The sequence below is a fragment of the Coenobita brevimanus genome, chromosome 29 (genome assembly GCF_032717465.1).
Source record: "Coenobita brevimanus isolate Jiangsu-jjx chromosome 29, ASM3271746v2, whole genome shotgun sequence".
In the NCBI taxonomy this organism is placed as follows: domain Eukaryota; kingdom Metazoa; phylum Arthropoda; class Malacostraca; order Decapoda; family Coenobitidae; genus Coenobita; species Coenobita brevimanus.
In genome coordinates, this window is record NC_136982.1 from 37,636,911 (window position 1) to 37,651,046 (window position 14,136).

At 42.5% G+C, this 14,136-nt stretch overlaps 1 protein-coding gene across 1 annotated transcript in view; it reads left to right on the forward strand.

Annotated features, from left to right (window-relative positions):
- cac (calcium voltage-gated channel subunit cacophony) overlaps nt 1-14,136 on the forward strand; it is a 2,326,612-nt gene that overhangs the window by 2,299,737 nt on the left and 12,739 nt on the right. Inside the window, exon 48 of the mRNA XM_080268748.1 lies at nt 10,209-10,363. Within this exon, the coding sequence (XP_080124874.1) occupies nt 10,209-10,363 (155 nt within the window). The remainder of the gene's footprint in view (nt 1-10,208; nt 10,364-14,136) is intronic.

Genomic DNA, 14,136 nt, shown 5'->3' on the forward strand with positions numbered 1-14,136 from the left:
TAATCAGTCCCATTTTCGTTATTCACAAATGAGTAAACCATCTCAAAATACATTAGTTTTAAGTGCATTTGGGGATAATAAAATTTGTTGTTAGATCATCTGTAAAGACACTTCTCATGTCTGGTGATATTTTGGGGCCTTACATAGGTTTTGGGCACTGTCAAGGAGCCTACATATGGTGGTGCTATGCAGCTTGGGTAAAGCTGCTACGGCATTCAACTGGAAGCCAAACCTCATATTTCCCTGCAGCACCTCACCATGGAATGGCCCTAATCCACTCTGGCTGAGACATTGTCTACGACATGAAGACACTGGATCCTTGCATGGTATACTGTACTTTAACTGTAGGACAGACCCACAAAAACAGTTGCTTACCAGTGACTGACAAGTCTGCTTGACCTGACAGGCTGAGCTTAAGCAGCTAGAACAACAACAGCAAAGGGTTTCAGTTGCAGAATTTAAATATGACTGTAACAACAGCAAAGGGTATGTAGGGAACTGCATAATTTAAGTATGACTGTGGAAGCCTTGTAGATGAGTTTTCATTCTTGAAAAATTTTGTCTAATCATTGGTGTATGTGTTCTGTAACACCCACAGAAAACAAGGCTATATCTTTTGCTCATATCAGGGTACAGCAGGGAAGAAAGGTTGCTGGTTCCTTGAAAGCAGTGATAAGAAACAGGGAAGTGAGCATGGAAGTGAAAAAGTTACTACATGACAGTATTGTGATACCAACTCTAACGTACGGAAGTGAAGCTTGGACATTGTTGGAAGGACACAAGTCAAGAGTGAGAGCAGTGGAAATGAGTTATTTAAGAGGAGCCTGTGGAGTCACGTGGAGAGACAGGCTGACGAATGAGGATATAAAGGAACGTTGTGGTGTGGATGTGGATGTGATAGGAACCGTTATGAGGAATACGCTGAGGTGGTTTGGCCATGTGGAGAGGATGGAGGGTGAAAGACTGACGAAGAGAGTGTATATGAGTGAGGTGGAGGGGGAGAGAGGGAGGGGGAGGCCGAGGATGAGATGGAGGGATGGGGTGGAGAGGTATATGAGAGAGGGGGATGTGAGTTGGGAGCAGGGCAGTGAAATGGCGGGGGACAGGGCGACTTGGAGGCGATTTGTTTGTGGCCACCCCAAACGGGATTGAGGCGTCTGGCAATAGATAGATAGATAGATAGATATTGGTATCTTATTACACAATTTCAGGTACTATAATTTTTTTAATTATTGTAAAAACAATGGTTCCTAAGTCTCATCTCAACAGTGATACCTTGCTCTTCTCTCCTTTGGGAACTCCTGAACAGGGGATGGCCATGACAGAACCACGTTCATGTTACTTGAACTGCACATACACCTCTCACTTTCCCAAACACTCATCCTCCACTCTCACCAATATACAGTACTAGGTCTGTCTAAAAAGAATCCAAACTTTTTAAATAGTGCCCCAACTAGCCGGCATAACATGATCGCAATGCGAGCACTGTGTAACAATGACTTTGAGCTTTAGTCTAACACTAGCTGCATGATCACACCATATCACTCAGCCATCAAGGTACACGTGTTTGAGTGCATGTGTGTTCTAGTGTACTTGGCAGATTTTCTTGTGTCACATCTCTTGTCTGAAATTGGTGACCTCTCAGTGTGGGTTTCAACTTTGGAAAAAAAAAAAAAAAAAAAAAAAAACGCAGGGACCAAATCCAGAGAGTAGGATGGCTGAGGGATGATAGTCATCTCTTGCTTGGCCATAAAGTAACGGATAAGGAGTGACGCATGAGCAGGTACTTTGTCATGGTGCAGGATCCAGGTTTTGTGTGTCCATGCCTCAGCTAGGCATCGTCCTTTGTGCTGCTTCCCTCAAATGCTTCAGGATGTCCAAGTAAAACTGTGTTGACTGTCTGACCATGTGGAACAAACATATGATGAACAATACCCATCCAATAAAAAAAAAAAAAAAGACAATTAACATCACATTTGAGCAACTCTGACTTGCTTCCCATCCCCTCCATGGTGATGATGTTCCAACCTACCATAATGACTGCCTTTTTGTTTCAACATCATAGCCATACACCCACATTTCATCACATTTTTCAGAAAGTTCTCATCAGCATTTGAACATTCAAACAACTGACTGACTGTGATACAGTTCACCTTTTGCTCATCTGTCAGTAGATGTGGCACATTTTTAATGGTAACATGATGTCACAGTGCATTTTCAGTTTTCTGGTTAAAATCATATGGCATGAACTTTTACAGATGCCTACTTCTTTGGAAGCTTCACGGACAGTCAGGCAACAGTTTTTGCTGATCACAGCCTGCACTTTCTCAACCTGACGATCATCTCTTGACAGGGGTGCCCACAGAAGTATTTGTGGTGGACGCGCATGTTGTAAGGGGGCCCAGTTTTTAGGATAGGAGGTGGCGAGCAAAACGAGGCTATTCAGCTTTTTTTTTTTTTTTTTTTTTTTTAAGTTTTGATCAATTTAAAGGGTATTATTAAGCTATCTATAGAGGTAAATTTAGGTGTCACACTGAAATCATCAGTACTAGAGGAAGTGGGAATATTTTCATTAAAAATTATGTGAGGGTTGGAAGGATTCTCTCAGTTAGAACACTGAATTATTAGAAAATTCTGATGAATAGGACAGCATATTTAACCTAACAACGAATAATGAACTATAGGCTATGATATGAGAAGCAAATTATGACATAAATCTTTATCTAGGAAAAACTTCTACAGATGTCGTCATTCAAAAATACTATTTTTTCTAATACCAAGAACACACATAGGCTTAGGCGGTCTAGATCATAATATACGTGTGGAGCATGTAGAGTGTAGCACCAAAAATCCAAAATGGCAGTTATCCCTAATGTTCAAAGAATATTCATATCTTCTTTTACCGTGGTATTTCCCTACCTTTAGTAACACGCTATCCTTCCAGGCTTAGGTTTTTAAGTTATGCATCCCTTAGCCAAATGAATTGGTTGAATTGACAGCTGCTGCAATTCCTCAATACCTAGAAATGTAACTGTAGATTCTTATGTAGGCTGCAGGAATAAAAAAATGCAAAAAACAAATTCATAAGAAATATATAACATGTTATAGGCCTGTTCATTCATTTTCATCATCCAATCCTACGTTGCCCCATTAAGTGCATAGGAGCCCGGGGCTAGGCAAGTTGGTCCTGACATTTAAGATGAGAGTGACCAGCCTCACTCATCCCTGGGTGGCATGACGTGAGCAATAAACCCCAGCCTTCCCATGGATATAAACCTTCACTGGCTCATTCCAACTGGAGTGCCGTAATTACCCACTAAACCACCAGGTGCAAAAATTTGGTTGTATGATTACCACCCGGTGTAGTAAATGGTTTCCTGGTGTACAGGAAACCATTTGGCTTGTCACTCATTGTAGCGTCACCCAAAGGCAGAAGGAAGAGGAAAGAATGAAGGAAAGAAAGACAGAAGAGAGAGTGTAAAGTCACCCATAGGCAGAAGGATGAAGAAAAATTGAAGGAAAGAACAAAGAAATAAATTACCGCCTTCCTCGCTTCTTCTCCGATTGTAAACAACGAACGTTCTCTAGCATTTGAAAGTCATAAAATTATAATAATAATAATCGATTGTCCTGTGAGTCTCTTATCTACAATAATAACCAGTAATAAAACCATTGTTTTATCAAATAATCATTCAGGTGACCAATTATCCAAAATATCAAAGAGATAACAAAATACAGTAATCCCTTCACTATCCGATGTAATAGAGCCAAAGGCATGTCCAGAAAGTGGTTCCGTCCGGATAGTGGGCCCCTGCCTCCTGGACTGGTACTTATTGACCCTAACCCAGCCTAACTTTGAAAGCCACCTAAATAGCTCCCTACTGGACATGCATAACACCTGTTTAAACCTATTTAAAACCCAATTCACACCAATAATGGTCATAAAGCATGATATAATGAAAAGGAACCAAAGAATGAGGAATTAGAAGTGACTGTACCTCAGCCAGGGTACTTACAGCACGTTTGTGGCCGCCTTTTGTAAGGTTTTGGCAGTGGTGAAAATGCTCTTGAAGCACGTACAATAATCCAGTGTTGTGCTGCACTTACAGTAATTCTTTGCACTGTGAGTTATAACTGTTTAACACTGCACATTGTTAACTGCATCAGGCCAGTTTCAACCGCCAGTCTCAACCGTCAGGTTAGCACTGCATAGTTAATCCTTTGCACTCTAAATTTTAATTTCTTAACACGGTACAACACTGTAAATTCCCGTGTGGTCTAGTGGCAAGGTATTGCAGTTTATTCACTGTTTATTCACAAAAAAATGAGCACGTTTGGCTTCCATTACGATAAGCTACCACTCGCGATCGATGTTAGGCAATAACTGTTTGGGTGTTGGTGAGGGGGAAACAGAGTTGCCAGATCGCAATGGCCACATTACCAAACTCCTCAGTTTTCATTACCAAATTTAACTCTTCATTACCAAATTCGTAAAGCTAACATTTATTCTTCACTAATTATATATACAAGTGGAAATACAAGTAATCACTCTTATAATTAACAGCATGTTGATTATTTTCACGCTATGTACGTTAGCAGATTAATCAGAGAGAGCAGACAATCCACAATCTCCATCCTTTGTATCCTCATACATGTGAAAAATCCGTTTGGTAATGCATTACTCTGATTCATTACCAAACGAATATTTCATGATGAAATTGGCCCACATTTGGTAATGAAAAATACCAAATGGGAACCCTGAGGGGGGAGTGGGGAGGAAGGAAGGGGTGAGGGTCTGTGGTGTAACAGCTGTTCGGTGCCGAGTGGCAATTTCAAATTACGGGTGGAAAAAATTTGGATTTTGGGGGGATTTTTTTGTCTTTTTTGGCCATTTTTGGGTTCCAAAGGTCCAGGCCCACAATATCCGGTAAGGTAAGTGGGGATGTCTGGAAAGTGGGCATCCGGAAAGTACAGGGATTACTGTACAGCATTTGACTTCGTATAAAACAAGATTATGGTAAAGAAAACCATCTCAAATGTAAGGACGGGGGTAACTATTTAATTTTCTGTACTCTATTACATTGTGTGTTCTTTCATTACTTACTTAATGATAAAGTTATCAAATGCTTTAACCCTTTAACCGTGGGCATTGTTTTGACCCGACGCCCCCCCCCCCCGTGGGGGTTCCAGCCAAAATGTAAACAAACTTTAAACCTTTATAACTCTGCACAGAATAAAGCTAGAGCGAAAAATAAGATACCATTAGAAAGTACTAACCTTCAGCTTTGTAATGATGTAGGTTTCATGATTTCGTTGACTATCACTGGACGGGCAGTGCCATTAGAAGTGAGCGATCTAAAATCACTATTTTTCACCCAACACACCATTACCAAATAACAACCAGACTCTGATAATAATACTATAGACATATATGAACACTGCACATACGATAAACACCCACTCTGTGTTCAATGAGGCAGGGAAAAGGCACTGTAATTGCCCGCACTTCACTGCCACATCAGCGCCATTGTCACTCACAAAGCTGGACAGATACTGATGCATCTTTGGGCAGGGGTGGGGGGTGGAGGCTGGGGGGTGGGAGGTGGGGGCCTGGGGGGTGGGAGGTGGGGGCCCGGGGGGTGGGAGGTGGGGGCCCGGGGGGTGGGAGGTGGGGGCCCGGGGGGTGGGAGGAGGGAGGTGGGTATCGGCTGGAGTGAAAGAACTTAATAGCTACTCTCCCTTGAAACAATTGGCGCGCGGAAAAAATGCGCGGTATTCAAAATATTCACAAACATTTCAGAATGACACCCGCGGTTTGGTCCAGTTTTTGCAATGTCATTCTGGAATGACAACCGCGGTTAAGGGGTTAAATGATGATCGGGTATATGTTTAGGTAATATATTTGATTATATTATTTATTGTTGTTCAGTATGAGGTTTACTTAAGTAAGGTTGAGGAGATTTCCCTAACAGGGCCCCAGGGGTCCCTTTCTTGTCTGGCATCCGGTGCGTCCCCCTGGGGGCGCCCCTGTCTCTTCACGTGGAAGACCTTCCAGATTTGAGATTGTTTTCAATGGATGTTCTTCCTGATTTGAACAGCTGAAACCATGTGTGACATTGTGTATAGCCCAAACAGTCCTCTCCATAAGCCTGTTGCAACATTTGAAAAGTCTCTGTAAAAGTTTTGCTTCATTTTGTTTGATTTTTAATGGCTCCAACATGCTTGCATGCACCAGGCTTGGTCACCTAATGGCGGTTCTCCATGCTGGTCAATCTCTAGCAGCTTCCCTATTCAGTCCAGTATCCCCGAGCTCACACTCAGTGACCTCATCTCAGGTCTTTTTCGGTCAAACTCTCACAACCCTACCCCTATCTGTAACACTTCTCACTTTCTTCACCCAATTATCATCCCCCATCCTCACCACATGCCCAAACCACCTCAGTCTACCCCTCATCACAACACCAATATAGTCCAGTCCCATCTTACCTCTTAAATCTTCCATCATAAACCAAGCCACCCCAGGCCTCACACTCAGTGAGGCATGCACATCTACATAATCATTGTCGTTTCTGTACTTTTGAACCTGCAAATATCCTCATCCTTTACTGTCCAGGTCTCAGTATTATACAGCATTACACTCCTAACACATGCCGCATACAAAGATCCTTTAGCATGGTGGGAGAGCCCTCTCGGTGTCAGGAGAGGCAATAGCTCCCTGAACTTTTTCCAACCACTCCTCACTCTAGCCCAGAGCTCCAGCCCCACTTCCAGCACTTGACATGTCTCTCAGCAACAAAACCTTTCCACACACTCGAGAGACTCACCAACAAATTCAGTCCTTTCACACCTGACGATCTCCACATGCTCTCCCAGACACACTGCACATATGAAATCAGCATTATCTTGCAGTGTACCTCTAATACCACTACATCTCTTGTGCACCCACTTATCACAGACACTGCACTAGATGGAATTACGTCCCACGCCCTCGTTGCAAATAGCACATGGCCACTCTCCCTCTTCTTTGACAGTACCGCCACCAGCCTTGATTCTATCACCTTTGTTTTATCTGCAGTTACTCTCAAGCCTTTTTGTCCCATACCATCTCTCCACTTCCAAAATCTTTCTTCCGCCTCCCTTTCAGTCTCTCCAATCAACACCAAATCATCGACGTACAACATCTCTCACGGGAGTCCATTTCTGAAGTCATGTGGGAGGGCTTCAAGTACCATAATAAATAACAAGGGGCTCAAGATTGACCCCTGATATACACCAACATTCACAGAAAACTCATCATCCAGATCTCCATTCACTCTTACTAGGGTGTGAGCACCCACATACACAGGCAAAACCACCCTAACCAGCCACTCCTTGATTGAAACAACTTCATGCAAACACATTGCTCTTCAAGAACCTTCATTGTTCAACTTGCAACAAATCATCTGGTGCACTAAACACATGTTCATTCCAGCACATGTACATTGATGACTAAATGACGTAGTGTGACGTGGCTAGTGTTAGACTAAAGCTCAAATTCCCTGCTACACAGCGCTTCAATCGCAATGATGCTATGCCAGCTAGTTGGTTCTTTATTTTAAAAGTGTAGTTTCTTCTGGGACAGTCCTCAACATGCTCCATTCTTCTTCCACATCACATAAGATCTACTTCTGTCACTCCACAAGCTTTCTTTGGCATTCTATCTTTCTGCATTCTTTATATATGTCCTTACCATGTCAATGTATTGATCTTTCATTCTCTCAGTAATTCCACATCTCACTCCTATTGCTGTTCATCCATTACACAACACCATAAATTTCACTACTTCTTACACCATCCATCCTCCTTATGCCTGCAGGTGTCCTGAGAGAAAGATAATTTCTACAGTTTGCAACGCAGAAAACTCCCTGTTATTATCTGACTAAGTTTTATTTACATAATTATGAGTCATCATAACACCCTTTACTGCAGGCTTTCTTACTTACAAACTAACCATCCTAACCCTTCAGAATACAACCAAGCTGTCCAATTATGTTTCCCCCTTGCAATAACATGTCCTTCACCTCTCACTGTTTTGCCATATGTACACAGTATAGCTCTAATATATTTAAAACTATCAACTTCTTCAAACATTCCATTCCCTATATAAACCCTGGAATTCACTGTTTCCTCCCTTTACCCTGTACTACCTGTCAAAATCTGCCATGTCATATTTTCCGTGCATATACCATTATTTTACTTTTTTCACTTTTGCTTTTAATTTCCTTCTTGTGCAGACTCATATAAAATTTATTTACTACTTTTTGAAAACCACTCCCAGTTTTCATCAATGAGAACAGTATCATCAACATACATTAAAGTTAACTGACTCATTCATTACCATTTAACATAAATTTAGCTCTGATGCCTCATAAATCCTTCGAAATCACACTCAGAATCACCATCTTCGTCCACAGTCATGGAAGGTTCTGCTTCTGTCTGTCCTAGCACTCTGTAAACCTTCACTGCTGCCAAGATCTTGTCTTGGTTTTTTATTATGGTCCTCACGTTGGCTTCATTCATGTCATAGGCCTTGGCAATGTCCACTTTCCTCTCCCGTTTCTTCTTCCTCTCGATGCTTTCTAGCTTGATGGCCTGAGGGAGGTGCCGCCGCTTCTTGGGGTTCTCAGAAGGCTTCCTAGGCATCATGAGCAGGGTAAAATGCAGTAACAAGGGCAGAAAATGCAACAAGAAAAAAGCACCTTCCAATGCGAATTATGCGACTGAGTGGTGCTGTGGCGGGAGAAATTTAAACAAAACATCACGTGAGAGCAGAAGCGTTTTTAATTGGGTAACATCATGATCACCTCACGATAGTGGGCGGGGGGAGGCTACTTGATCGGAAGTTTTTATTGGCTGTCAGCATCACGGGAACGTCCAGTATGACCATGTTGGACCAGGGGTGATCGTGCTAGAGGCGAACTCTGTGGATTTCGCCCACTTCTCAGAGCTCCGTCCATGTTATGCTAATGCAACCGTGTTACAGTAATTAAACCGAATTAAATCTTACTAATTATTGCTCTCCATGCTGGACACGAATCGTGCTGGACAAACGCGTGTTGGATGCGAGGGTACTGTACAATGAAATATTTTCTTAAAATACATGTGCTTGGGGAGTAAGGGGTTCAATTACTGGACTGGTGGAAGGGACTCAGGGAGTGCTAACGGTCCACGGGTTAGGGGATGCAATACTTTCTTTGCCCTGGGTGCTGGCAGCCCACGCTATGCCACTGCCGTACAGCACAGAAATCTGCTAGACTGGCCTAAACAGTGATACGAATCCATGAGACTGATGGAAATTAGGGAACATTAAGGAAAACAATGCTAGACAGGACTTTACAATATGCGAGATATTGCGTAAGCTTTTTAGTGCCCCTCCGTGTAAAACAATTAACTCAGAGTCAAATGGCCACCCCATAAGGGATTATGGCATCTGGCAATAGGTAGGTAGGTAGGTAGGTTTATCATTTATTATCCCCCCAATATTTTTTAAAACCTCTACATTTAGCAGGCAAGCTGCCATATTAGCAACACTGGGCGGGAGGTGGCTGGCAGGCCCTCACAAGTTAGAACATGATGAGCCGGTGCACCATCATACCAAGATATGGCATCCCTTAGCCGAGATTTCACATCTTCAGGATAGTTTTACGAGAATTTTCTGACCAGTGGAGCAACACGAGCCCTAACAGCCTAGAATGATGCATCATCATTCCAAGATGGGCCTTCCATAAGACGTCATTTTATGAGTTTGGGGAAATTTTTCCTAGATTTTTTTTTTTACCGATTTTGAAAATTTTAAATTATTTCCATTAACAATTTTCATGTGCCATTATGACTTGTGCGTAATTCTGACATATAGGATGCCGACTTGCAGAGGTTTTACTGTATCTGAAAATCATTGTTTCCCTTTTCACGTGTAGTACAGTAAGTCTATAAGTCATCCTCGCTTGCCATTAAGTCAACAGTAAATTCCTGAAAAATAGCCTGTTAAAGTTCCATTTCTGCTGAATTGCAAGTTTCTCCCAGTTCATACCTCCATGGCTTATAATGGGGATTACTTATAATGACATCCATTCTTAGCCACGGTAGCTCTTGGCCCCAGCACAGCTGTAACTTGTTGTTGTAATCAGACACCAGCTATGTTTCCTGTGACTAATTTTGTCTTTTTTCAGACACTTGCGGTCATTGACACCCATTCGACGGAGTCCATCCCCTAGACGTGGCTCTCAGCATCAACATCCACATGACATTGGTTTCAGTGATGCTGTCAGTGATGTTGTTGACCTTGTCAAATTTGACCATATACAGAAGAGAGATCATATGAGAAGTATGTATCATTGGAGCTCTAGTGTAGAAAGATTTAGTTATAAGATGAACTAGTGAGTGGTATGGCTTTGGGTGGTTCATTATAAATATGTCAGACTGAATGTCCAAGGAACAGAAGAGGGAAAGGAAGAGGTTGTTGAAGTGGCTCCCAGGCTCATTTGGAGATGAACCTGGTGGAATGCAGGAAACCAGTCACTTCAGCCAAGCATTTCAGTAGATCTCATTGAAATGAGGTTGAAAGTTTGTCTGTGTTGTGTGATTGATGTATAGGCGTGTGTGTTGCTGTGTGAGGTGTGTCATTATCGTGATGTTAAACTGGGTTTTATATGAGATGTATTTTTGTTTTATTACAAACTTACAGAAGAGTTTTGAGTCTTTAATAGTCTGGCTAGGTAAAGTCATGTACAGTTGCCCAAGGAAGTGATAGCAGAGTTTCCAAACTTTTTGCATACTCCTCCATATATCTTTATAAGATGAAACCTTATTCGTGAACCTTTAATGAAAACAATCATTAAATGTCAAAATGCTTGTGCATTTCAATTTTGTCTGGAGTAATGAGTTAGTTACAATATTAGGAAATCCTCAACTGGAACTACACGAAATTTCAGATTAGGATATCCTCACCTGGAACTACATGAAATTTCAGAACCCACTCAGGGACAATAAGGAATAATTTGCAGAGTCCAGATCTATCTATCTATCTATTGCCAGATGCCTTAATCCCATAAGGTGTGGTCCCAAACAAATCACCTCCATGTCGCCCTGTCCCCTGCCATTTCACCGCCCCGCTCCCAGCTCACACACCCCTCTCTCATATACCTCTCCACTCCATCCCTCCATCTCATCCTTGGCCTCCCCCTCCCTCTCCCCCTAACTCACATACAGACTCTCCTTATCAGTCTCTCACTGTCCATTCTCTCCACGTGACCAAACACCTCAGTGTGTTTCTCCTTACGCTTCCTATCACATCCACATCCACACCACAACGTTCCTTCACCTCCTCATTTGTCAGTCTGTCTCTCCATGTGACTCCATATGCTCCTCTCAAATAATCCATTTCCACTGCTCTCACTCATGACTTCTGTCCCTCCAACAAGGTCCAAGCTTCATTTCCATATGTTAGAGTTGGTATCACAATACTGTCATGTAGTAGCTTTTTCACTTCCATGCTCACTTCCCTGTTTCTTATCAGTGCTTTGAAGGAACCAGCAACGTTTCTTCCTTGTTGTACCCTTTCAAACACTTCACCCTCTAAACTTCCATCCTTACCATCACACTACCCAAGTACTTAAACATACTCACATTCTCCATTTCCTTCTCATCCAGCCTCACTGTACACTCACTGACTTCACTTCCCTCAAAGACCATAACTTTACTCTTCCCTACATTCAACTTTAGATTCTGTTTCTTACACATTCTCCCAAACTCATCCACCAAGCCTTGCAGCTCCCCTTCGTCTTCACTTAACAACACAGTATTGCCTGCAAACAACAGCACAGGGAGTTTACAGACACTCCCCTTTCTCACTAGGGCTGCTCCAACATCCACTTCCTTACCTTGTACCGGTATGTCTTTTATAACGCCATCCATATACAGATTTAACAACCATGGAGAAATGACACATCCCTGTTTCAATCCACTCTTCAAATAGAAAAATTCACTCAGTTCACTATCCATACACACTGCAGCCTTAGCACCCTCATACATGCTCTTCATGGCCTTCAGCAACTTCCCATCTTCTCCATATAATCTTAATACCTTTCACAATCCTTGTCTATCCACCCTGTCATATGTTTTCTCCAAATCCATGAAGGCCACATACAACTTCTTTCCCTTCTTGAGAAACTGTTCCACTAAAGATCTAAGAATGAATATCTGATCTACACAACCTCTTCCCTTCCTCAAACCAAATCAAGTATGGTAAAAACAATGGTTCTTTAACAGCTGAAAAGAATATAGCTTAAACAAACAAACCAAATCTGGCAGTGATGTTAAGAAAATCTCAGCTGTTAGAACACTGACAAATAAGGCGGTCCCCGTTTTACGAACGGTTGACTTATGAATTTTCAACTTTACGATGGTGCACCTTCAGTACGGTATTCAATAAAATACATAGATATTCGGCACTTTATTGTAAAATAGGCTTTATGTTAAAGATTTTGCCCAACTGTAGGCTAAAGTAAGTGTTCTAAGCACATTTAAAAAGCTTGGTAGACTTGGCTTGACTATGATGTTCGGTTAGTTAGGTGTATTAAATGCATTTTCAACTACAAAATTTCCACTTATGATCAGTTTCGTGGAACGTAACCCGATCGTAAGTCAAGGACCAACTGTATTTCCATAAGGGGTGCGAATGAGGAGGTGAAAAAGAGAGAGATTTTCCTAGTGCTTGTGAGTACAAAAGTGGACACATGTACAGTAAGTAGATTAGTGGAGGCTAAATGGAGAGGTGAGAGTGTGAGAGAGTGGGAGTATGGATGGGGTACATGCACAGGTGTACAGTAGGGCACCAGGTTTTGCCCCTAATAGGGATTGTGAAGAGTGCTGTGAAAGCTGATTTCACCAGAGCTGGGGCACTGACCTTATGGGAAATAAGCTAATAGGGACCAGACCCATAAAAAAACTCACTCCCCTAGTGTATTTCCTACTTTAAATATGTCCAAAACTGACCTGAAATGTTGCTCTTAACACATTAATTCATAAAGTAACTAACAATAAAACATAAAAACATCACAAAATACAGTACAGTACACTTAAATACAGTATATATTGGCAGTATTACTTACACGTGCAACACACACTCTCCCTCTTTTCAAACATAACACTCACTAGAAAGACCAGGGTGATGGGCTTAATGGACTTGATGCTATGGGGGCATCCGAGGTTTGGGATACAGCTAGTGGGCCCCACCACTGCCACCAACACCTTCTCCATCACCACCACTGCCTCCAACACCGACTCCATCACCATCACTGCCTCCAACATCATCTCCATCCCCAGCACTCCTTTCTTGTTGTGCCCTTTAATGCAGCAAGTTCACTCTGTTATGCCTCTCCCTTGAAGCTTTTCACTCTTGCTGCTGCACAAAGCCCAGGAATCCCACATCAAGCATGAGGTTGGCCACGGCTTCAGGATCTGGGCAGGTGCCACGTTCAGAGGACCCCTCAGCTCGGAATGGGACCTCCACTTCCCTAGGCTCCTGGGACCTTGTTTAAAAGTACTTGAGTAATTAATGCCTGTTGGCCTTTCTGGATTTTTTTTTTGAACACTTCACCAATGAGGGAGATGACTGATTTAATATTCTTCATCACTTTCTCTTTGTGGATGAAACTGAAAGGCTCAATCTCTTCAGCAGTTCACCAGCAGGCAATAATAATGCTGGACAGGAATGAAGGGGTTGGAGCACTTTCCACTTCCACTTGTGGCTCCTAGGCAGTCTGTTGTTCCACCTCCAAATCCTTATCTGGCATTTCTTCTGTGGCCTCCTGTGGAGGCACGGGCCTGATCAGGTCCTCGATTTCCTCCTGTGGTATGTCGGCAAACCCAGGAAATGGGAGCTGCCATATCGTCTTCTAAGAGCTGTTGTTGTTCCTCCTGGCAGGGCTGACTAGTGATGAGATTTGGCAACAGTGGCTTCCATGCATGGGTAAAGGTGGGCACAGAGAGCTATTCCCATGTGCTCACAAAAGACTCAACTGCTTGAAGGTTGTAAAATTTTTTCCAAAAAACCTTGGCAAAGATAGTGGAGTCAGGGGTTGTGGAGGAAGAAGAGAC